At 57.8% G+C, this 24,116-nt stretch overlaps 2 protein-coding genes across 2 annotated transcripts in view; one reads left to right on the top strand and one right to left on the bottom strand.

The window, feature by feature from the left end:
- Positions 1-644: 644 nt before the first annotated feature.
- HCRTR1 (hypocretin receptor 1) lies at positions 645-9,026 on the top strand. Its single transcript, XM_004705023.2, has 7 exons — positions 645-843; positions 986-1,164; positions 2,704-2,947; positions 3,329-3,444; positions 5,697-5,923; positions 7,514-7,635; positions 8,836-9,026. Exons 1-7 carry the CDS (start codon positions 645-647, stop codon positions 9,024-9,026), a joined length of 1,278 nt encoding a protein of 425 aa, XP_004705080.1.
- A 2,772-nt stretch (positions 9,027-11,798) lies between these two features.
- Positions 11,799-24,116, bottom strand: part of PEF1 (penta-EF-hand domain containing 1) — an 18,717-nt gene continuing 6,399 nt past the window's right edge. Inside the window, exons 2-5 of the mRNA XM_045298958.1 lie at positions 16,755-17,070; positions 14,876-15,031; positions 14,353-14,496; positions 11,799-12,738 (exon numbers count right to left, since the gene is read on the bottom strand). Coding sequence (XP_045154893.1) covers positions 12,509-12,738; positions 14,353-14,496; positions 14,876-15,031; positions 16,755-17,070 — 846 coding nt within the window. The 3' untranslated portion in view covers positions 11,799-12,508. The remainder of the gene's footprint in view (positions 12,739-14,352; positions 14,497-14,875; positions 15,032-16,754; positions 17,071-24,116) is intronic.

Below are 24,116 nucleotides of genomic sequence, written 5' to 3'. Positions count from 1 at the left end.
ATGTGTCTGTCTGTCTGTCTGTCTGTCTATCTATCCCCTACCCAGAAGAGAGAGACAGACAGAAAATGTGTGTGTGTGTCCGTCCCCTACCCTAGGAGAGAGAGAGAGAGAGAGAGAGAGAATGTGTGCGTGGTGGGGCCTGGGTCGCTACTCTTGACGAGAAGACTGACAGTCATGAGGGCCTCCCCGCGGCAAATCCCTGGTTCGGGGACAGGCCTGAGTTAGTAGCTCTGTGATACGGAGCAAGGAAGCCAACCTCGCCCATTGGCCATCTCCTAGTCCGCAACGTGGCCTCCCGAACCCGGGGACGCGTCCGCCGGTCGCTTCGCAGGCCAGGCTGCGGGCGCAGCGCGGGCGGCAGGCTCACTTAGGCAGGCACATTTGCCAGATGGAAAAAGCGAGGCGGAAGGAGGAGAGGTTAATTGGAACGGAGCCGGAGCCCTCCAGCGATCCCGGGCTCACCCTTCACCCACACAAGGATTCCCAGGGAGCTTGCTCACAAGCGCCGGGTGCACTCCTGCAAGTCCCCTCCCTCCCTTCCGTCCGCAGGTTTGGGGCTGGGGCCCGAGCCTGGCCTTGGACTCCGGCTCCCCTCCCCGCCGCAGAGCCCAGGATGCCCCACCCCCGTGGCAGCTCCTGAGCCGATGGAGCCCTCGGCCGCCCCGGGGGGCCAGACAGGGGTCCCCACTAGTAGCGGGGAGCCTTCCCCTGCACCTCCCGACTACGAAGACGAGTTTCTGCGCTACCTGTGGCGCGATTATCTGTACCCCAAGCAGTACGAGTGGGTGCTCATCGCCGCCTACGTGGCTGTGTTCCTCGTGGCCCTGGTGGGCAACATGCTGGGTAGGTCCCGGGCTAGCCCTGGGGGGCTGCGGCTTTCCCCTAGGGACTGGAGGGGGCCCGGGCCTCTCCTGACCCCTGGGGCCCCTTGGAGAGGGGAAGGGCGCTGGAGTCGGGGTGGTTCTGACAGACCCCCGCTCTGCAGTCTGCCTGGCAGTGTGGCGGAATCACCACATGCGAACCGTCACCAACTACTTCATCGTCAACCTGTCCCTGGCCGACGTGCTGGTGACGGCCATCTGCCTGCCAGCCAGCCTGCTGGTGGACATCACGGAGTCCTGGCTCTTCGGCCATGCCCTCTGCAAGGTCATTCCCTATCTACAGGTGAGCTCTGCGCAGGCGCCCCTCACCACGGCGCTGTCACCTCCACCTCACCGGGCCTCAGTCCTTCCAGACAGGCGGCCTGGAGAGCAGACCTAGCCCCACGCATCCGTACAGTTGTTCTCTCCTGACACACCCACAGACACATGTACAGCTGTGTGTGGACACGTGAGCAGCCACATCCGGGGACAGGCACACAGTGGAGTAGGACACAGGCTTGCAGTCGCAAATGCACGTGTGCACGCGCACACATACACCTAAACACGTGTGTGAGCATGCACACATGCCCATGTGCACACACACACACTCGCGTGCTTGGCAGACTCCCTAATCCCAAAAGAGCAAATTTGAAAGCGCAGAAGAAAGATGAGGCTTTCTGTGTAAGTTTACGCTCCCACAAGACCACAGGGGCAGCTCTGCTCTGTCCGGAGGAGGGCCTGTCGCGGTCACAGTTGACTTGTGGCCAGGAGTCTGGGTTTGGAAGGGGTCCTGGAGGCGCACTGGTTATGCGTTCAGGGGCCCATCCTCCCAGGTCTGCTGTTGGATTCCCACCCATCCCGTGGCTCTGAGGGAGAGAAGCTCTGGTGACCTGCTCCCCTAACGACCTCTCTGGGGCAGCTCCACTCTGCCCTATGGGGGGCTGGGAGGCAGATGGACCCGAGGGCAGGGGGTGTGCGTTGGAATCAACTGACCAGCAAAGGAACAGCCAGTGATAGTAGCCGTGAAATGGGGGAGGGGCCAGCCCAGCTGGGGCTGGTGGTGTCAGCAGAGGGCTGGCCAGAGGTCATTTGGCTACTCGGTTACATCACTTGACCCTGCCCCTGTCCCAGAGGTAAGAGGGTACCCCTGAAGTCCATGCCCACCCTCTGGCCTAAAGTGGTCTCTGGCTCCCAGATGAGATTTTTCTTAGCGCTCTGGGAAGGATGACACTCCGGATTTCCCCAATGTTGAGACTCTCCATGTGGCTCTTTAACTTTGCTGTGCCCGGGAATAAAGACATGCAGGCTTGAGAATTTGCCTCCGGTGAGCTCCTTCACTTCTCTGGGCCTCAGTTTTCCCAACTGTAACTTGAGGCTAATCCGTAAGAATTCCTACCCCTTGGGGCGCTGTGAGGGTCACAGAGGGCCTGGTATGCCGCTGTTAGGGGCTGGGGAGGGGGTTCTGACCCACAAGGGCCCTAGATGCAGCAAAACAGAACACTGCCAGGTCCTATACCGTCCTCAAAACCGTTGTCAAGCTTGAGCGCATAGTAAGTTCTATAAATGTGAAGGCCACCGACTAGGTGCCAGTTCTCAAGCTGGACTTTTTCCATACATGGTTTCCGGTGGTGTCAGCGGATCTCATAAGATCCGGGCCAGGCAGGTTCCCATCTGCAGCTGAATCTCAGAGAGGGGGAGTGACTTGCTCCGATTCACACAGCTAGGAAACGGAGTCACTCCAGGACCCCGCTGCCCCATAGATCGGGCTGTGAGGACTCTCCCTCCCATCCCCCATGGCTCTGGGTGCCCTGGAGGCGACTGACATTGTGTCCCTGTGGGGCAGGCGGTGTCTGTGTCAGTGGCAGTGTTGACTCTCAGCTTCATTGCCCTGGACCGCTGGTATGCCATCTGCCACCCACTGCTGTTCAAGAGCACCGCCCGCCGCGCCCGTGGCTCCATCCTGGGCATCTGGGCTGTGTCGCTGGCCATCATGGTGCCCCAGGCTGCAGTCATGGAGTGCAGCAGTGTGCTGCCTGAGCTGGCCAACCGCACCCTGCTCTTCTCCGTCTGTGACGAGCGCTGGGCAGGTAATGACGGGAGCCTTGGGCAGGCATTCCTGAGGTGGCTGCCTCTGGGGCACAAATCCCGAGAGCTGGCATCTAGGTGGGTCCTGCCTGGGTGGGCGCCCCAGGGTGGGTACCTCTCAAGAGGATACCTTGGGCCATGTCCACAATGGATTTCAGGAGCAGGCACCTGCCAGGGCTCCAGGGTGCATGCCTCCTGGGTGACAGCTGCTAAGGGTTCGTCCAGGATGGACACCCCAGGTTGAGCAACTCCAGCACCTCTCTCTGACATGGTGCCTGTATGGGGCCCCAGTCCCCCCCTCCCTCCAAGAGTGGCATTGCTCACTGAGTCAGGCTGGTGGCTCTGAGATTGTCCCCAAGCCTCCCATTTCTTGGTCTTTGCAGACGACCTCTACCCCAAGATCTACCACAGCTGCTTCTTCATCGTTACCTACCTGGCCCCACTGGGCCTCATGGCCATGGCCTACTTCCAGATCTTCCGTAAGCTCTGGGGACGCCAGGTGAGACCCACTCTCATGTCACTGTCTGGCTTTGAAGGGATGGATGGTGGACACTGGGCTAAGGGAGTAGACTGTCTCCTGCCCTCAGGACACAGCATCGTGGCTATAGTCAGAGGGAAGCAAGATCCAAGGACATGTGGATCTTCAGGCCAAAATTCTAGTGCGTGACTGGGAGCCAGACAGTAAGTCAAATCCTGATCATATTAACAGTTGCCATTTATTGCACCATTTGTTCTCAGCTCATCTTGCAGCTGGCACTTGGACCTTCGGAAGTACCTTTTCTTATTGCCATACTATCATTATTTTCATTTAATATATGAGAAGACTGAGACTCGGGGAGACAAAAGCAACTTCCCCAAATAGATTCAGCAAGTGAATAGAAGATCAGGGCTTGAAACCCCGAGATCTCTGAGAGCCCAGTGATCAATTAAGTGCTGCAGGAATAACAGCCAAATCAAGCCCTTGCACTGGCCTTAGGCTGGGGGGGGCGGGCCGGAATGGGGGCCTCACTCACAGTCCCATTTTCATAACTAGCAAAAGAAGCAACATTACCCAGAATATAAGTGCCGAGTCAGGGAAACCCACCAGCTGGAGCCAATGGCTGATTCCAGAGCCTTTACTGTAACCACTAAATCGGACCCCTAGAGGTTTGACTTTCATGGGGTTAGGGGCTTCTCAGAAACCCTTGGTACCAGTGGGCATGAGTCCTGGCTCAGGGCCCGGGCAGCCAGAGGATGCAGCTGGAACATGACCAGGCTCCAGAGGGAATGCTCAACCCTTGGGATACTGCTTCCACCTCACAAAGAGAACTGACACACACCAGCAAAGTCTGCCGGGTGGTGGGTAATGGAGGTGCATGCTGACTCAGATCCAGGCCCTGCCTTCAAGGGATGCCCTCTCTGGCTGGCCAGCCGGGCAGTCCACCAACTATCCCCAGTTGCTCTCCCCGACTTGGCCAGCTGCTTTCCCAGATGACAGAGAAACTGAGGCTCAGAAAAGAAAAAGTGTGCTAGCCAAATTCACATAGCTCATGAACAGCTGAGCTGGCTGGCCCTGGGACCCCGAGTGCCCCAGTCCCCTCTTGCTGAGTGATTTAGATGTTGCTTGGTGGGAGAGGCTTTGAGGGTATAAGTGGTTGCTTCAAGGCTTTCTGCTGGTGTTGTGGGCTACACATTGAGCTGTTAACCACAAGGTCAGTGGTTCAAGCCCATTAGTCCCTCCGAGGGAGAAAGATGAGGCTGCTGTTCGCACCAAGACGTAAAACCCTCAGAACCATCTGAAACCCAAACTCTGCCCTGCAGGGTTCCTATGAGTCAGAGTCTACGGGATGGCAGTGAGGTTGATCCAGGAGCCCAGACCTCCCAAACTTAGATGCACTGACCATGACAGATCAGTGACGTGTGCTCTGAGGTCCACGACATCACCTGCTCACCCCAGGGCCAGGCCTTCCCATACTCCGGCATAGGCTGGTCTCTATTGCAGCCCCCAAAGATGAAAGCAGAGATTTAAGGGAGCTGAGAAGGTGTTCATGCTTCGGGCTATGACCCGAGCCCTTGCCACAGGCTGCCTCTTATCAGCAGTGTGACCTAGGCAGGTCCCTGACCTTCTGCGTCTCAGTCGCTGCATCTAGAACTGAGAACCAATGATACCTTCCTGGCAGTGCTCACACGTGGTTTCCTACGGAGCTCTTGGAGAGTATACATCCCTTGTTGACCCTCCAGTCCAGAGTAAGCATCAGTCTTATCTTCAGCTCTCTTCCCAGTGCAAGAGGAGGCCTGGTGGCACAGTGATGATGCCCTCGGCTTCTGGCTCCCACGTTGTCAGGGGAGCCCCCCACTTGGCAACCCTATGGGGCAGTTCTACTTTATCCTGTGGGCCACTATGAATTGGAATTAACAGCAGCTGGGTTTTCCTATAAGGGCTGTTGCCTTCTCACCCCTACTTTATCCCACAGTTCAAACCGGAGCCAAACCCCCCGAAAAGCCCATCTCTGTTGAGTCAATGCCAACTCACCAGGACCCAATAGAGGAGGAGAAATGTCCTGTTGTGTTTCCGAAGCTGTAAACGATTGCCACGTCTTTCTGCCATGCAACAGCTGGTCGGTTCAAAATGCCAACCTTGTGGCTGAGTCCAGCACTTCACCATGGAGCCACCAGGGCTCCTTGGTCAAGCACAGGGCCCAGCAAGAGAGTCTCCTTCCCTTTATCCCCTTCCTGCCACCCACCGCGCTGCTGTGTCTGTCTGCTGGACAGATCCCGGGCACCACCTCTGCCCTGGTGAGGAATTGGAAGCGGCCCTCAGACCAGCTTGGGGAGCATGGCCAGGGCCTGAGCTCAGAGCCCGCGCCCCGGGCCCGCGCCTTCTTGGCCGAGGTGAAGCAGATGCGTGCACGGAGGAAGACGGCCAAGATGCTGATGGTGGTGCTTCTGGTCTTTGCGCTCTGCTACCTGCCCATGAGCATCCTCAACGTCCTCAAGAGGTGAGGCACGAGGGGAGGGCTCGGGGCTCAGAGGAAGGAGCACTTGACTCCTAGGGCGGTTATGAAAATGCCTCCCTCAACTCAGTCATCAGCTTCTGGTGGGCGGAGAACACAGGGGCGAACAAGAGCCCCTGCCTTTGGGGAGGGTCATGATCGGGAGACCCGCAAACCAAGCTCCTCGCCTTCAAGTGCATTCCGGCTCTTATCGACCTTGAGGACAGAGTAGAACTGCTGCCACAGATTTCTGGGGCTGTCCAACTTGACAGGAGCCGAAAGCCTCATCTTTCTTCTGGTGGTTTCGAACCGCTGATCTTTTGGTTAGCAACCCGAAGTGAGAAGACATGAGTAGAAAAGCACACACACACACACTATAATGGAAGGCCGTGAAAACTTGCTTGAAGAAAAGACAGTGGGGCTAGTGAAGCGGACGTGGCAGACTGGGTTGGGTTTGGCTCTTGGTTTCAGAGAACCATTAAAAACCAGCTGCCGTTGCGTCCACTCCACTTGTGCGTGACTCCAGGAACGCTCCAGAGAGTGTTGATGGCAGAGATGACAGAATTAGATGGTGGACTTGGACCTCCAACCTGTCAGTGAGCAGCTGAGCATTTTTCACCGCCCGGAGACCCCAGTTTTAGATGGAATGGGTTCTGGTTTTGAAAGGGGGCCTCTCAGAGAAGGTACCGTTTGAGCAAAGGCTTGAAGGGAGTGACGAGCCAAGCCCTGCAGACATCTGGAGCAGCATTCTAGACAAAGGGAACAGAAGGGCAGAGATCTCGAGGCAGGAGTTTGGCACATTCTAGGAACAGAGGAGCCTTGGTGGTATAAGGGGTTATGTGTATCGCTTCTCGGCCCTGTGGCTAAGATCAAGTGTAGGGGTTATGTGTCAGGCTGCTAACCACAAGGTGAGCAGTTCTAATCCACCAGTCATTCCAAGGGAGAAAGATGAGGCTGTCTTCTCCCATAAAGATGTAAAGTGTCAGTTCTTCCTCTGCCCTGGTCAGAGTGGACTTGATGGTAGTGCGCTTGGTTGGGAACATGAGGGTATGTATGAACACTGAGACTGGCCCCACTGGTTCTCAGCACAGGACCTGTCCAGGACCCCAGGGCCTGTCCAGTAGCATTGAGCCTGCTCTGTGACACACTCCCACATCACTTATCTTAAGGAGGCCCAGAGAGGTGACCTGCCCGGGGCACAGCACACAGGGTGCTAGGGAAAGAACACAGGTGATTGGATATGTGACAGTCTCAGCCTGGGTGTGCGCTTGGCCATGCTCAGGGCATGTTGAGGTCTCTGAGCTGGGTTTCCTTGTCTGAAAAGTGGATGATCTCTGCACCTGTCAGGTTGCTGGGAGGGTGGATGAACGAGTGGATGGAGACGCTCGGGGGACTGTGCAGACATGCCCTGGCCCCTCCCCCCAGGACCACCCATGCTCACACTGCTCACCAAGCCCGAGAACAGCAAACAGTGGGCCAGAGCCTGAGAAAGGGCCACCTGAGGATGGAGGTGGGACAGGGGCTCTATTATACTTTGCAGTCTACAAGCCATGCCCCTCCCTCCCTTCCCCATGCACCCCTTAACCTTGGCCCTAGGGTGTTTGGGATGTTCCGCCAAGCCAGCGACCGAGAGGCCGTCTATGCCTGCTTCACCTTCTCGCACTGGCTGGTGTATGCCAACAGTGCTGCCAACCCCATCATCTACAACTTCCTCAGTGGTGAGTGGACTGGGTGCCAACCATCTCCCCAGGCCCATCCTGGGTACAAATGAGGGGTGGGGCAGAGGGAGGATAGATCTGCTCCCACCTGGGGACTAAGCTCCTGCTCTAGGGGACCCCCATTCACCAGGCCGACTTGGTGTCCTGGTCTGAGACAGATCACATCCCTATAGGGGTAGCCAGGGACAGCTGCCCAGCAGCCAGGACTCAGCCTTGAAGGTGAGGGGATGCCAGCAGAGGCAGCCCATCTAGACGTGCGCTGGCAGAGTGGCCAGACTCTTGGAGATAGCCCCAGGGTCCACCACCTCAGCACTGGCCCTCTCCTCACACCCGCAGGCCTCCGCTCCCCTCTGCACCCTCTCCTCCCCCCCTCAGGGTAGTAATGCCCCAGCCTGTCCCCCAGACACGGGGCTCAGCAGCTGCATGACTCCCAGCACGCTGCCTTGGGGCTGGGCTTCTAAAGGGAGGGTCCAGAGGACTATTCAGGGCTTGACACAAACAGTCCAGCCTTGACAAAAGGTCAGAAGGCTAGAGAAGTGGCCAGAGTTAATCTCATAACCTGCAACGGGACTCCGCAAAGGCTGGCGGGCTGGCATCCACCTCAGCAGAGATGTCTTCCCAGCAGAGAGAATGCCAGCACGCCCCTTGTGTTGCCTGCTATGTGCTGTGCCTGATGATGGGCACCCAGGAGGCTTGTGGGTAAGGAAATAGGCACAGAGGTGTCAATTTCAGAACAGGGTGGACCCTCCTCTTGAAGGTCAAGGGCTTGGGAACTGGAACCAACTTCTGGTGGGGTGAAGTGAGGATGGAGAACTCCAGCCTGCCAGGGTGATAGCCACCCAGCCCCGTACCTGGCAGTGTGAACACTGTGAGCAGGAGGTGGGGAAGCCCTGAGCTGTCCCACAGACATGCCAAGGAGGGCAGGGGACATGGGAGGCCCTGAGCTAGGAACCGTGTTTGGAGCCAGACTCTGAGCCAAAGCCCGGTCGCAGAATCAGATGAGAATTGCATTTCTCTCTGAGAGCCTGCTCAGAGGCCTCTGCCAACACTTGCTCCGGGGCAGTGAGGTTGCCTTGGGGCGGGTCTCCACCTAGGCTCTGCCACCCTGACCCTCCTCACCAGCAGCTTGATGTTTGCGGGTCCCGAGACACTAGGGCCCGTGTCTCTCCTCACGGCCCTGTCTTCTGTCTCTCAACCAAGGCAAGTTCCGGGAGCAGTTTAAGGCCGCCTTCTCCTGCTGCCTGCCGGGCCTGGGTCCCTGCGGCTCTCCGAAGGCTCCCAGCCCCCGCTCCTCCGCCAGGCACAAGTCCTTGTCCTCACAGAGCCGCTGCTCGGTCTCCAAAGTCTCGGAGCACGTGGTGCTCACCAGCGTCACCACGGTGCTCCCCTGAGAGGAGGCTGGGCTGGGGGCTCTGGCAGGTGTGGCCTCCTCTCTGGGCCCCAGGGGTCTGCCTCCAGCCTGGTGGCAGGGCTAGGTGAGGTGGGGGCCTGCCAGGCTCAGGCCTGACTCTGGGCAGTCACGTCCCTCCTCTGAGCTGCTGCCCCCAGAGCAGGGTTGGTGTGAGGATCCGAGCTCTTTCTCAACCGTGGACATGACTGTCATGGGTTCCTCCCCCGGGGCCAGACCCCACATTATGCTGTACTCATGTCATCTTTCTAGAACTTTGGCCTGCCTACTCCAACCCCATCCCCACCTTCCCTGGAGTCGGGCCCCAAAGCTCCCTCACCCCCAGCCCCGCAGGCATTTCCATCTGGCCAGATGGCTCCCTAGTGCCCCAGTCCCCAGAGCTGCACCAGGACAGCCTCTTCCTGTATAAATGTGGCCCCAGCCCTCTCCTGATCAGCCCTGCCTTAACAGGCCCCCTGGGGGCACCGCACCTCAAACCTCGGCTGCACCCTGTGGGCTTTGAGAGGCTGACAAAACGTTCTCCATGTGGCCATTTGGCGAGGAGGGAGCAGCCCGAAGCAGCTGTCACTAAGAGCCAGGCACTCGCTGCTCCCTTTCCTTGTCGCTACCGGCATCTGAGCTGCTGCGGCTGGGAGCACAGGCAGGCCAGCAGCTGGGGGGAGGGAAAGAGATGAGAAGGCGCCCCAACAGCTTCCTCTGCTGACCACCCACCTGCCTGCCCCTGCCCTGGGACCCCACTGGCCTCAGAGTCTGGCTCCGCTGGGCCCAGGACCTCGAGCCCCCTGGCCTGATGCCCTGCATGGTAAGTTGGGGCTGGGGGAGGGAGGTGAGTAGACAGCGGGGTTACCAACCTGATGACTGTTTTCTTCACCTCTTAGAAGTCAAGGCTTGCATTTATTTCCTGTGAGCTCCCAGGAGAGAGAGAGAGGCGCACTTGGCCGGACGTGCTCTGTCTGCCACCCGCACAATTAGAGGGCTGCTGGAGGCCCAGAGCAGGCCAGCGCTGTCTGCAGAGTGGAGCCAGGCCAGCCTCGGGCACTGCCTGGTCTGCTGTGCTTGATTGCTGGAGCCACGAGCTGCCCCCAACCTCACCTGCTAAGAAGGCGTGGCCAGGGCACTATTCTGCCCAGGGGGCACCCATTCCCACCACATGTGGAGGTGTGGTCTGTGTCACACATTGATCCTTCCCCCCACCCCCTCCAGATGACACAACAGCCCAGCTCCCCTCCCTAGAGGCCACCTGCCATGGCCCTGCCCACTCCGAGTTCCCGTTGGCCTGAGGGCCCAATGCCTCTGTAAAGGCTGTATGTCATCAGACTGAGAGGGGCAGTGTGGGCCTGATGTAGGGCTGGCCTCCAAGCTCAGAAGCAACCATGCCCGCAAGTCCTGGGCTCCTCAGCCCCAGTGTGGCCTCCTTTAAAGAGGGAACTCCCGTGGGTGCTGGGCTCGGAGGCAACCGAAGCACCTACTCATGGCTGCAGTTCTAGATAGTCTGCTGGTTGGACCCAGCACCAGCCGACCATAGGCCTCCACTTTAGGGACTCAGGATCTGAGGCAATTCCGGGGCAGTGGCTAAGTGGCCAAGGGGGACTGAAGCCTTGCTCAGTGAAGAGGTTCTTAAAGGGCCAGCAGATGGGTGGCGGAGCTAGGGGAAGTGTGGGAGCAGTCTCCAGGTGTGATGAGGAACGAGGGGGCTGCAAACAAGTCTGTGGGAAAATGGAATCACAAAGATCAGGGAACTTTCCCACGAGCTCTCTGAAACCCTCCAACATGCTGGGTGGCCTGGGGAGAAAACCAGAGGCAATGGGTGGTAGTTTCAAAGCGGCTGGATTTAGAATCCACACCAGGAAACACAGCTCTGCAGCCACAGGGAAATGGGCTGCCAGGAACGGCACCGAGTTCTCTGTCACTGGTGGGTGGCAAGCAGGGGCTGGACCCCCAGGGTGCCAGGGAGAGCCCAGCTGGGTCTGAGGCTGGTCAAAGGGACCTGGAGCCCCAGTAAGCAGGGCTGCAGCGGTTGCTGAGCCCCAAATACCTGCTGCGCCTCCCCTAGCTGCTCAACAGCCCTGGGTGCCCCCAGCCACTCAGGGGGGCGGGGGGGGGGGCTCAAGCGCTTATCTTCATCTCAGCGAGCCAAAGGATCATCACATCATCCCCAGCAGGCCCCCCAGGCAAACTAGAATGCCTGGGGTCTCAGCTTTTGATGGCAATGATGTCAGCGAGCTCTAGAGACTCCAGGGTAGAAGGGATCTGAAGCTCCAACTGGCAAGGACCTATCTGTGCTTAATAAAGACGAGAGGAAAGTTACAACTTAATCACCGTGCTCTGTCCGAGGTGAAACCGGGGCCTGAGTTAACGAAAAGGGCAGGAAGTGAAAAGTATGGGGTGGTGGCTCATGTGTCTCCACCCTCCTGCCCCTGCAGGGTGGACTGAGCTGAACCTGGCAGGCCAACAGGCCAGCCTGCTGCCCTGTACTTCAACTTCACTCGGGCAAACATGCTCACTGCTGTGGAGTCAGTGTTGCCCCATAGCGCCCCCTGTGGGTTTCCGAGACGGTAATGGTTGACAGGAGTAGAAAGCCCAGTCTCTCCCCCATGTAACTGTTGGTGATTTGGACCTGCCAACCATGCAGCTCAGAGGCCAACGCTAACCACTCACCCCCAGGGCGAACAAGGGCAGCCCTCTTTAGACCAGGATTTGATTCACACCCAGTGGAAGAGGACGTGCAGAAACCAAGAGCAGAGGGTGGGAAAACTTAGACACCACTCCTCCTCGTTCTTTTATTGAAGCTCACACTTTCATTGGACGTTTGGCCCCAGATATAACACAAAACAAACCCTGACAAGTGGATAAACAAAATACCCCCCCACACCTTGGCTGTGGGAGGTGGCAACTGTCAGCCAAGCATGGCAGGCAAGTGGGACTCCAAGATGGGAGCATGGCAGCCTGGCCCAAGTCCCTCCAGGCAGCTGGAAGGTCCCCCCTGGGACGCACCAGGGTGGAGGGGTGAGGGGGCGCAGCACGGGGTGGGGGGCTAAGTGTAAACATGCCGGGGGCAGGCAGCTCTCTCTCAGGCTCGGTCAGATCCCACTTTGCAGACACGGGGCTCAGCAGGGAAGACACACAGGTGAGAGAGTGCACCTGCTGGCAAGGGCTTCCCACTGGTGTCAGGACAGAGGAGGGAGTGCTAGAGTATAGGCAGGGCCCAGCTGACTGGACCCTAAATCCTTGGCCACGGCTGGTGACTCTGGTGCCTGGGGCTGTCAGGACATCCACTGCCTAGTACTTCCCCATGCCTGGCCCCACCTGTTTGGTGGCTCTGATGCAGGAGCCCCCGCCCTCGTGGGAAGCGTGCTGTAGAAGTCCAGGGAGAAGGTTTTGCTAGGAAGGGCAGGAGAAGGGGAGGCCCACATGGCCCTCCCACTCTAAGGGGCCCAGAAAGGGCCACTCTGGAGATGGGCGGGGTCAGAGCATCCGAGAGGCTGTCATGGTGACGAAGTCCTCGAAGCTGAGCCGAATGCTGCCCTGGACGGCGGTGTCTTTCTCCCTGAAGGCTTCGGTCAGCACCTGCAGCTGGGTGCACACCTGGATGAAGCGGTCCAGCTGCATGGAGGGATTGGCAGAGTGCGGGCAGTAGCGGGAGACCAGGAGTTGGCTGAACTGGGGGCTCAGATTGTAGCCCATCTGGGACAGAGCTGTAGAGGAGGGGCACACGAAGTGGACACAGAAACACGTCATGAGCACATCCCCCGAGCACAGTAGGCCAAGGGCCGTGGAGGATGCATACAGGTGCACGCAGAGGACAGAGGCCCCTAGGCTCTGACCACAGTGTCAGGCACACATCAAGGGCTCCATCTTTTCTCCAAATTTCCTTTCTCCAAATTTCCCCTCCCTCCCATCAGTCAGGGGCTCGTGGGGTCCCAGGTGACACTGGTCTCTCCTTGCTCCCTCTGGCTCAGCTGCATCGTGGGGGCAGCCTGAGGCCCCTCCCCTCCGTGCCTACTATGAGACCAGGGGCAGTTCGGCATGGCGGGGTGAGGTTACCCCTGTCCTGCAGTCTAGTCGGGTCTCCTGTAAACACACTGGAGGACTGAGTCAGAGTTACACGAGACGACAGTAGAAAGCACCTGGCACATAAGCAGCCCTCAGCAATGGGACGGTTGGAAATATTCAATCCTCCCGGCTCTCTGCTGCCTGACCTCCTCCCCAGGCTGCTTCTCTACCGATGTGGCCTGCCCAGATTACATCTCAGCCCACACGACTTGTGGGCCTTTGGGCAGGTCCCCCTCGATCATAAGAGGATGATGAGGAATCTCCCTGAGAGACAGGGAGTCAGAAATCATATGGAAATACAAGGTGTTTCCCAAAATGGGCAAGCCCGTTCCCTGGAGTGATCCAGGGGGCTGCAAAAGCAAATGCCTACACTGTAGACTGGATTATAGGCTATACATTTAAGCATGTTTTCCCTAAAAACAGGGCGGTAGGTCAGATAAGTTAGAGAACCGATGATATACCATGAAAAATGTACTTGGAGAGGCTGGCATAGTATGCAATCAATAAACATCGGTTTTAGGGCATTGCTTACTCGGACCCGGCAAAGTGGAGGTCATCAGAAAAGGTCATTTCCTCTCCTTTCAGCCAGGGGTGGATGGACATGGTGGGCTCAGCACCAGCCTGGGGCCCCTCAGTTGGGTGGGAATCCAGCCTGGGCTAGGTGTGGGGTCCCCAGGAAGCTGCAGGCTACTCCCGCCTGAGGAGCCAAGGCTCCCAGTCAGGAGCTCACATTTCTGTCTTACTCAACACTGGCCCGAGCCCAGGCTGCAGGATCCAGTCCCAGACCAGACTCTAAGCCAGAGACGTAGCCTGGGCACATCTGTCCAACAGCAACTGTTTCCAGTGGCCCGGCTCCCAGAGTAGCAAAGGAGCACACCATGTAGCAGAGCCGGAACAAAAGCCCACCTACCCAGGCCCTGTGGCAGGGCTCGGTCCACTCCCCATGGAAACTGGAGAGGAAAGCACCCCACAAGCCACACAGGCTGGCCTCAAGGGACCCGAGGGACCAAGTGTCTGTCCCTAAGGCTCCCTGCTGGCTGGGGTGGTCTCACCTAGCACTCTGAGAGTCACGTCACCTAGGGGTTCAGCCCGAATTCTGAAGCCTGGAGTTTCCTTTCCCTGGATTTTGGCTCAAGCTCACAGCTAGCTCACGTCCCAGCCACTTGGGAGTAGAGACGAGAGACACCCCAGGCCTTGTCTCAAGAGTGGGAGTCTAATCCACTCTGCCCATGTGCGCCGACCATGGCAGCCCTCACCCTGCTGCAGCTCCGAGTAGCTGATGGAGCCTGAGCGGTCGCGGTCATACTGCTGGAAGAGGCTTTTCCACTGCTGGATGAACTTCCACAGGGCTGAGAAACCGTAGATGTCGATGCGGCCCGACTTGGTCTTGTCAAACATATCTGAGGAGAGAGGCGGGGGAGATAGCTTCCCCTACACCTAATATAGACCCTCACCACGTATAGCACCCCTCACCTCAGCCACCCTCCAGCTCCACCCCATCCAGAGCTGTACCCAGAGTTCTCTCTGCATGCTTGTTAACTAGGGACCAAGCCCCTCATCTATCTCAACCATCTCCTTTTGGGCAGGGCGTCCCATTTTGCTGAATGGGAAATGGAGTCTATGGCCCAATACGGCCTAGAACTTGAGAAAAGCCTAAGGGACTCTCACCTTGAGCACAGTTTCTTCTCTGAAACCCTCCCAGTCAAAGGCACCCTGACCTGAGCCAGCCCTCCGGGGGCTCTGCCCCGTCTGGGCCATCATGGTAGGACTGGGACTCACTTATCATCATGAGGCAGGTCTCATCATTGAACGAGGACCAGTTGGAGTTGACCAGCGCCTGCTTCAGCTCCTTGATGGAGATGTAGCCGCTGTGGTCTGCATCCACCGACTGGAACCAGGAGTAGGCCTCAGGATCCACATTGGGTGGAGCCCCACCTGGAGAAGAGGTGCACACCAGGTAGTCAGGCCAGGGCGGAGGGCCAGGGGAGGTGCTCAGAGACACTGGAAGGGCAGGCCTCTCCAGGCCTCCCCACCTCACAAATGCACCTACGACCTGCTTCCTGTGGGGCTCATGTCCTTTCAGCAAATGAGTCTGCTCCCTGAGCAGACAAGTCCTGCTGATTGCTGCTGCTCTTGGAAGTTGCCAACCAATCGATGCCAACTCCTGGCAGCCCCACATGGCAGAGCAGAACTCCGCTCCACTGGGTTTTCAAGGCTGTTTCCTTTCCAAAGCACACTGCCAGGTACCCATTGTCCTTGGACAGCAGCTGTGTCCTCGGGGAGCGGCACCCACAGCCCCCTATGCAGGGGACGCTCTGTAATGTGTGTGGTTTGTGTACACATGACAAGCTCACACTTTGGAATCAAAGCAGCGGATCCTGGCTCTGGTGTTCGCCAGCTCCTGTGACCTTCGGCCCACCCTGTCCTGTCCTGAGTAGCAGGTCCCGTCCTAGAGTGAGCCACGGCCCTGGGCTGTGATGATGATTACAAGACAGACCAGCGAGAGAGAGCTCTGTTGGCCATAAAGTTTCCACAGAGGAGGGGGGCTTCCTTTAGAGCCAGACAAGGGAGGCCCATGGTAAAGGCGGGGTGGAGGGGTGGGGAGGTCTGGGGGGGTGCTCAGAGCCCTCCAGGGAAGGGAGGAGGGGGACAGGGGAGGGGTCTGGAACTGGCCTCTGGGCTCAAATGTCTTAGGCTTGTCCCTGCAGGCAGTGGGGCGCCTTTCGTGGCTTTCAGGCGGGAAGGAAGAAGGGCGAGCCTGTCTCAAACTCTACATCCTGGGTGCCGTGGGCCTGGGCGCAGGCGCCGATGCAGGAGATCCCTCGGTCCCGCCGTAAGCGGGACGGCGCCGAGTGCTACCAGCTGCAGCAGCAGCCAGGTGGGAGGACGCTGTTGTCCAGGGCAAGCAGCCACAGAGGTGACTTCTGCCTCCAGCCCTGGAGGGACAAGCCGCACCGTCGGGGTCCCATCCTCGGCAGTGACCTCCTGTGGTGCAGAAGCCCACCGAGACAGACACTGCTGAGCTGAGAGCAGACAGCCGGAAGCGCTGGGCTCTGATGAGAAAGGCCGCTGGCTTTTGTAAACTCTTCTCTCTTCAAGGCCACTAAAGATCTCAACAACTAGACTCTCCCACCTTCTAAATGCAGTCAAATGCCATCTCCTCACCCAGGCCTGGGCCTGCTCCCTATGGTGGCTTGTACTTCTGCTAACCCCACTTCCCTGTCAGAGCACTACACTCCTTCTCCCCAGGGTGGCTTGCCGAGCCCCCTCCTCGAGGGGCGTATACTCCCACCGTGTGGACGTCAGGTACAGCCAGGGGCGTGCTCTGCACAGGACAGCACTCGAGAGCAGACGCGTCAGGGTGACATGCTCCCTGGCTCTCCTGCCAGCTCTCGTCCTCTCCCCTGTGGGTCCCAGAACAATGCGGCACAGGGAGCAGAAGTGTAGCAGCCGGATGTGCAAGCACTGAGGTCAGGCAAGGGGACTAGGCTTGTAGCACACTGACAGACATCTCCATCTGCTGACTGGCCAGCTAAGGCTGATACCAGGTACCACGGTGGCTGAGGTCAGGCTACCTGCACACCCAGGCAGACCACTGGAGGCTCCGGGTCACTCAGGACCAGGTCAGAGGAGCGCCCAGTCTAAGATGACTACTCACCTGGAGGCGGGCCCTGCCCATAAGGCCTGGGCTGCTGGGCACTGTAGGCGTTTGGAGGCGGCTGACCATAGGGGCTCCCCGGGGCCGCACCGCCATATGGTCCTCCTGGCATTCCAGAGGGAAGTCCACCAGGGTTGGGGTGACCATAGGGTCCGCCACTAGATGGTGGTCCATAAGGCCCTCCAGGGGCAGGGCCCCCGAAACCGCCACCGCCAGGGGGTACTCCGCTTCCATACTGGCCCCCGCCATGGGGGGCCCCAGGGTAGTAGCTACCCGGAGGGGCTCCGGGTGCTTGCCCTGCAGCTCCTGGGCAGCCCTGCAGAAAAAGCAAGATCTGTGAGAACGAGGGCCAGACCTGGCCTACAGTGGGGCACTCCAGTCACAATGCACCACCCTGCCACCCTTTCCTGGGAGCCTGGAGGCAGGGAACTTGAGGCTTCTGGAATCCATCGGACTGACCCACGGCCACACTGGCCAGGATCTGCCGAGCCAGAGCTAGAGGGCTACTTGCTGGACATGAAGGGGCCACATGACCTCGCCAGCACCTCAAGAACTGCTCAGTACGTACTCACTTTCCTATGAGCGAGCGGGCAAAGGAAAGCAGAGGATGGCGAGATCTCACCCTGGGGCCCGGCTCAGCAGCAGGAGCCACATGGCCCTGACCCTCACCTGTGCGATCGCAGCCCATCCTGGACCCACCCAGAACACATGGACCTGCCTGCCAGGTACAGTGCACGCGGCTCACCCACTCTGCTCTGTGGGGCGGAGCCTCAACACAACCGCAGCTTGGTGGCTAACTGGCCCAGTGCAAGTTCTGCTGCTCCTGAACCGGGCTTTCCCTGCCTCCCTCAGTCCCTTCTGCTGTAGGATGTGAGTGGTCACCCCCCCTCCCAGGCTCAGCTGCCACATGGTGATGTGAATGAAGCATTTTAACACAGGCCCTGGCAGTACACAGTAGCCGTCAGTGACCATCCCGGGTCAGGGCAGTCCCACACACTGCCGGGCGGGGGGGGGCGGGGCTGGCATTTGTACAGCAGAGCATACGTGGGGGGCATTCCTCTCTGAGCTCCCTATGACACCCCTGTGAGCCAGGCATCCCTGAAGCTCAGAGTGGCCAGTCCGGGCCCTGCAGAGGGCAGCCCCTCCCACCAGCCTGTGATCAGGGCTCCCAGCAAGCAGCGGGCCCGGCTCTGAGGCAGCACCTGCCAGATGTCTTCCTGAACAAGCTGCCAGGCACACCAGCAGCTGATATGGGCCCTCTTCTCCTAGTCGATAGCTTCTTTGGGAACAGTTAACCTCAAGGCTAAGGCCAAGTTCACACTTCAGTGAAAGGCAAGCCCACGGTTCCCGGCAAGACTCCTTCAGAGACTATGAAATCACAATGAGATCTCGGTTCAAAACCAGCTGTGGGCCGGGCCCTGGCTTAATCTCTCTGAAGCCATTTCCCCACAAGGAAAACATCATAGTCCCTTCTCGGGGTAGGCTTGTTCTACGGAATCTAAGAAATGCGTGCAGCAGACTTGGCTTAATTTAATTCTTAGCCAAAGAATCCTTTTGATAGGATAAATACAACGCACAAAGATAAGAGATAGTAGAATCCTGAGGGCCCCCCCCCAACCCCCCCGCCAGGACTCTGCAAAACCCTAGCAGTGACTCAGAGGACAATCTGAATGCCACGATGGTAAGAAAAGGGCAGGCATAAAGCAAACCGGCAGTAAACTGAGCGACTACTGTTAGCTGTGTGCTCAGATGACCGATGATCGGAGGCCCCAGGCCAGGGAACCTCTTGGGGTGAAGGGGGGATCCAGTAGCATGCCGCCCAGAAGGAGCTCTCAGATACAGGAGAAGCCTGGACACTGCGCTGCAGCATCAGCACACTGCCCAAGACACTGGTTTTTGCAATGGATACAGACGGGTGGGCGTGGGGCTGCGCAGGGAAGAGGTGGCATCAGGGCGGGTTTCTGTCACAGATGTTTGTGGAGGTGTGTGGGTAAAGGATCTCAGGTGGACCTAACCTCCTAGTCACCTAACCTCCTCATTTCACAGATGGGGAAACTAAGGCCCAGAGAAGGGAGTCCAGGTCACACTGTGAACTGGAGGCCATGATGGGGCAAGACCCCACTGGCACCCAGCCTCTATAATGACTCCCTACTGCCTCCTGCTCTAGGGCTGAGTTCCAGTGCAGGGGAGGGGAGAGGTGGGGCCTCTGCAGGGCAGGGCACACCCAGAGTACAAGCTGCACACCAGACCCGGAAGCAGCTGCTCCAGTCAACATTCCAAGCCCAGGCCAGGCCGAGGGCACTGGAGGCATGGTGGCCCTCCCACCAGCGTAGCACCCGGCACAGCCACGTTCTGGGGACCTGCTGGGTCTGGCACAGTCTGGCTGAGTTAGAGCCCCTAGGGCACATTTTACAGAGCACGTTCACACCCACAGGCAAGACTGCCCAATGCTGCTAACAAGCCCAGTGGGCCCATTTTTCAGATGAAGGCGCCGAGGTACTCGCTGCTAAGTGACTTCACTCAGTAAGCAGTTACAGAGCTGACAGTCCTGAGCCAGGCTCTGCATTAAGCCTGGGTGTGCAAGGCAAGTGGGGTCCGGGCAAGAAAGAGAAACAGGAAACACAGAGAAGGCGGAAGTGGTGGTACCTGGACAAGTTGAAACAAGATACTCATTTTGAATCGTTGATTGTAAAAAGTTAAAAAACAAGAGCAGACCTCAGTGGGAGCCTGCCCTTGAGGAGCCACAAGAAAAACCGAATCATGCTTGATGACGCTTGACGTCACAGGGAACCTACAGGACAGCAGAACGGCCTCTGTGGGCTTCTGAAGTGTCAAGCCTCATCGTTCTCCCACAGAGAAGCTGGTGGTTTCGAACTGCTGACCTTGTGGTTAGCAGCCCAACTCGTAACCACTATGCCACCATGCTCACAGAGTGTTTCCTTAATGAGCAAGCAGTCAAATGAACAAATGCATGCAGGGGCCACAGGGGGTTCCTGGAGAAGGTGGGGCAGTGACACGAGCTGGGCCTGGCGGCACAGCAGTCATTTCCCGAAAGGCAGGCGGCATGGGCATCCAGACAGAGGGACTTGAAGGCAAAGACCACTGAGTGGGCACAGTGTGGCAGGGAGTGGACTAAAGGGCCTGGCCCAGGGTGAGCCCAGAAAGCCCCTCTCCACATTCCTCAGCCAGACACAACACCACCACCCCTTCCAAGCCCACAGCAGGCTGGTGAGCCAGGGAGTGAGTTCTCAGTGTCTGTCTCTCCAGCGCCTCCACCTGACAGTGAGCCCGAGGAAGACACTGGCTTCATTCATCACAGCCCCCTGGGCCCAGCACTGTGCTTGGCACCTGCGAGCCCCCATCAATGTTTGAACAAACGAACACCACTCTGAAGAGTTTGGGCTTTATGCCGGAGGACACAGAGCACCATAGAAGTGTTCCCAATAGGGGAGGTACGTGCTCAGAACCCTGTTTAGAAAATTACCCAGAGGCCGTGCGGAGGCCGGGGGTCTGCGGGGGCGGCGGCAGCCCAGGTGCCGGACAGGCAGGGCTGAAACCAGACAGCAGACGTGGAGATGGAGAAGGGGATGAATCCTGAAGCTATTTCAGAGGTAGACTAGACATGACTTGGCGACTAATTAGATTGAGGAAGAGGCGGCGGCGGGGAGTGAGGAAAAGGAAGTGTACAGAGTGACTCAGGTTTATGGCTAGCACACGGAGGAGACGAGGAGGCGGAGCCACCCACGAAGGGACAGGCAGAGCCCCACTGGGGAGGCAGCCTGGGGTGCCGGCGGTCCGGTGCCCAGGGCTCGCACGTTGTAAGCAACCAGAACCGTTCCTCTATCCCACTCCACGCTGCCGACCATTTGCAGTTTTATTTCTACAAGTATTTCATGCTGATAACCACAGGAGGGCGACAAGGGTGAGGCTGGGGGTGGTGGTGGCAGCAACAGCCCAGTCACCCTGATTTTCCAAGCACTGCAGAGAAACCATCGCTAGGTGTTCAGCAAGGACCCTGGTGGCTCAGCGGTTAAGCCCACGGCTGGTAACGGAAAGGATGGCGATGTGAATGGCCCTCCCCTCGTGGTACCGGGGGAGCAAGGCCTGGTGATGGCAGTTCACAGCCTGGAAAACTCGAGGAGGCAGTTCTACTCTGTCACTTGGGGTGGCTGCGTCCACAGAAGCTCAAGGGCCCCTAACAATAGCCATCCTTTAACTGATTACAAACCAGCTCCGTTCAATATGCTTTGGGGGGGGGGGACGGGCCAGCAATGTCTATTGAGATTCTTCTGAGTGTTTCAACACAACTGGCTCATTGTCCTTAGTGCTGTGAGCCAGGGCTTTCCACCCCCATTCTACAGATGCCGGAATCACACTTATCACGCATTAGCAGCGTGGGCGCCTTGGAACTCCAAGCAGGGTCTGTGTAATTCAGATCTTATTATTTTCCACCGCGGCACTGGACCCAGGGTGAGCGCCACCATATCGGAAGAGGCCTGAACGACTCTCCGGCCCAACCAGCTGACGGTGGAATCCACGCAGGACCTCCTGGACTCTGCGTGTACCCTCCTGCAAGTGGTGGGAGCCCAGCCCCTCTTGCACAGCCCACTCAGAAAGTTGTTTTCTTTTGTCCCCGAGGGCTTTCTTCTACCCTCAAACCCTTTGTGTGTGAAGCTCAGAGTTGGTCCACGCAGTCTCAATGAGGCAGAGAAGAGGTGGCACTAGAGAGAGGAGCTGGTGTCCTGGGAGGCACCCCTGTCCCAAGTGCTGCCGGCTGGAGCCCCTGCTAATGGGTTAAACCATCTGGAGCACTTCTGGGCAGAGCTTCCTAAAATATTTAACAGCCAGACACCTGCAACCAATAAACAATGAGCCAAGAACTGTCCCAAGACTTCAATTACCACCTCTGTGCTGACACTCCAAAACTTCTCCAGCTCTCTTTCTCTTGAGCTGCAGACCCACACGGCCGTCCAAAGGCCGCCCAGGCCTTCCTGCCAAACCTATGCCTCCCTCTTTGGTCCCATCTGTGAGCGGGCACTCCTTCTACCCAGCCACCCATACCTAAACCCTAGGGTCCCCTTGGGCACCTCCTTTTCCTTCCCCTCCTTAATTAGGTTTTGCAATTCTAACTCCCAGGCGTCTCTCAAATCCACCTACTTCTCTCCAGCCTCGCTGGGTCACTGTTCTCTCTCACCTAGATTACTTCAGTAGCTTCCCACTTGGCCTCTCTGCTGCCATCCCTTCTCCACAGCGCCCCCAATACAAATGGGATAGTCCCCTTCAGTGCCCCCTCCTGCTCTTTGGCTGAAGTCCGCATTCCCCAGAGAGGCAGTCAGGCCTGGGGGTCATCTGGCTTGTGTTTGTTTACCTTCCTTGTCTCACCTATCTTACCCTTTCTCCCACCTGTCGGTAGCTAAACCCAAACCCAAAACAGAACTCACGGCCATTGAGTAGCTTACGATTCATAGTGACCTGTAGGACGGTGTAGAACTGCCCCTATGCGTTTCTGAGACTGTGACTCTTTACGGGAGTAGAAAGCCGCATCTTTCTCTGGAGGAGAGGCTGGTGGTTTCAAACTGTTGACCTTGTGGCTAGCAGCCCAACTCAGAACCACTATGCCACCAGGCGCCTGGTCTCTAAAATGCCTCCAAAGTCCCGGGCGCTCTGCCCTGCTTCTCCCTTTCTCCTTTCTTCAGAAGCCTCCCTGCCAGTGGGGCCCGAGTTTGGTCCCCTGCAGTGCTTCTGCCCTCTTGCCTCACCCCTGCCCTGTTTAGGCTCATCACCCAGATTCTACCACACACCACAGCAGGCACTCCTGGTGCCATCTCTGCAGCGACTGAGGTAGGTACTCTAAGACCCCATCTTAAAGAAGAAAACCACTGAGCCTCAGCTTTCTCCAAGAAACGTGTCTAAGGAAGTGGCGGTGCCTCAGCCAGCCCTTGTACCAGCTGTGGGGCATCGCTGCAGGACAGTAAAAGGGACTCGGTGCCCTAACCTTCTGGTCTCAGACACCAAGCTTGTATGCATGAAAAACCCACCACGCTGGCCTCCCCACAGGGTCCCAAGGGGCCGGGTTTTCTTGCTCTGACAGCCCGTCCAGGCTTAGCATCCCCAGGCAGGAGCCATGGGAAGCGGCAGGTTTTCACTCCTCACAACAGGCTGGGCTCCTCCTGTACTGCCTGCTGCATGGGAGAATGGCAGGCAGGGAGCTGAGCCCCTTCCCGTCCATGTACTTCTATTAGCTAGACACTAGCTAGGCGCTCCTTTTCAATGATGCACCCCAAGCAAAAGCCCAAGGGAGGCGGCAGGAAAACAGCAATCACTGCAGCAAGAGCTGCCACCGGGTGCTGGGCACCTACAGTGGGTGATGAGTTAGCTGTGCGTCCAGCACCCCACAGGGTGAGCTCATTTCAGGTTGTCGCTCTGCGGTGGATCCTAACTTGCAGAAGCCCTGAAAGGAAGCAGAACTGCCCCATGGGGTTTCCTGGGCTGAAATCTTTGTAGGTGCAGATTTGCCAGCCTGCTCTCCTGCGGAGCCTGGTGAGTTCAAACCTCCAACCGGTTGGCAGCCGAGCATTTAACCATTGTGCCACCAGGGTTCTGTGGTGTTTTTCTCTTTTTAAAGGAAACTGAAGCTCAGAGTCCTACGTGCTTTGTCCCAGAGTATGAAGCTCGTGAGGAGTTAGAATCCTAACCCAGTTCTGTCCCACCTGAAACACACCCATGAGATCTGTGACGCTGCTTCTCGGACGCATATATATTATCCCCAAAATTTATTAAAATGCAGGTTCCAGGGCCCTTCCTTGGTATTGAACAGGTCTCAGGTGGAGCTGCCTGGCAGTTCTGATGCAGACCAGCCACTAAGAATGGTGTGCCCCATGACGGATCACTTTTATAAGTACAGATGGTCTCTCTAATGAGGGTCTTGTAACTCCCGCCACATGACTGGGCGAGAAGAGTGGAACAGGGAACTCTGGCTCACCTAGGAGAGTGGGCAGGTACTAATGATGCAAATACACCAGGGCACCTTTAGCGGGTAGCGCACTCCCTTGTTGCCATAGAGTCCACTCGGACTCACAGCAGCCCTACTGGACAGATAGAACTGCTGTGGGTTCTGAGACTGTACACTTTACAGGAGTAGGACATCTCACCTGCGTCCTGTTTGTGGGGCTGAGACTGCAAATAAGATATATGGAGCCCTCACAAGGGGACTGGCCAGTTTTGTCATCCTGCTAGGCTTAAAAGAGAGAGGAGGGCTCCCCCAGAAGAATTTATTTCAAAGGACGGCATTGAATCTGAAGCTCTGGGAGAGGGACATGACTGATCAGAGCTCATGGGAGCAGATGACGGGGGAGGAGGAGA

This window comes from Echinops telfairi, unplaced genomic scaffold (assembly GCF_000313985.2).
Source record: "Echinops telfairi isolate 266 unplaced genomic scaffold, ASM31398v2 ScPeMD7_7457;HRSCAF=8495, whole genome shotgun sequence".
NCBI lineage: Eukaryota > Metazoa > Chordata > Mammalia > Afrosoricida > Tenrecidae > Echinops > Echinops telfairi.
This window is presented reverse-complemented; position numbering and strand designations above follow the sequence as displayed.

Coding starts and splice junctions, on each gene's coding strand:
- HCRTR1 (XM_004705023.2), top strand. CDS start 645: ATGGAGCCCTCGGCCGCCCCGGGGGGCCAGACAGGGGTCCCCACTAGT. Junction 844..985: donor CCTGGTGGGCAACATGCTGG/GTAGGTCCCGGG, acceptor CCCGCTCTGCAG/TCTGCCTGGCAGTGTGGCGG. Junction 1,165..2,703: donor AGGTCATTCCCTATCTACAG/GTGAGCTCTGCG, acceptor CCTGTGGGGCAG/GCGGTGTCTGTGTCAGTGGC.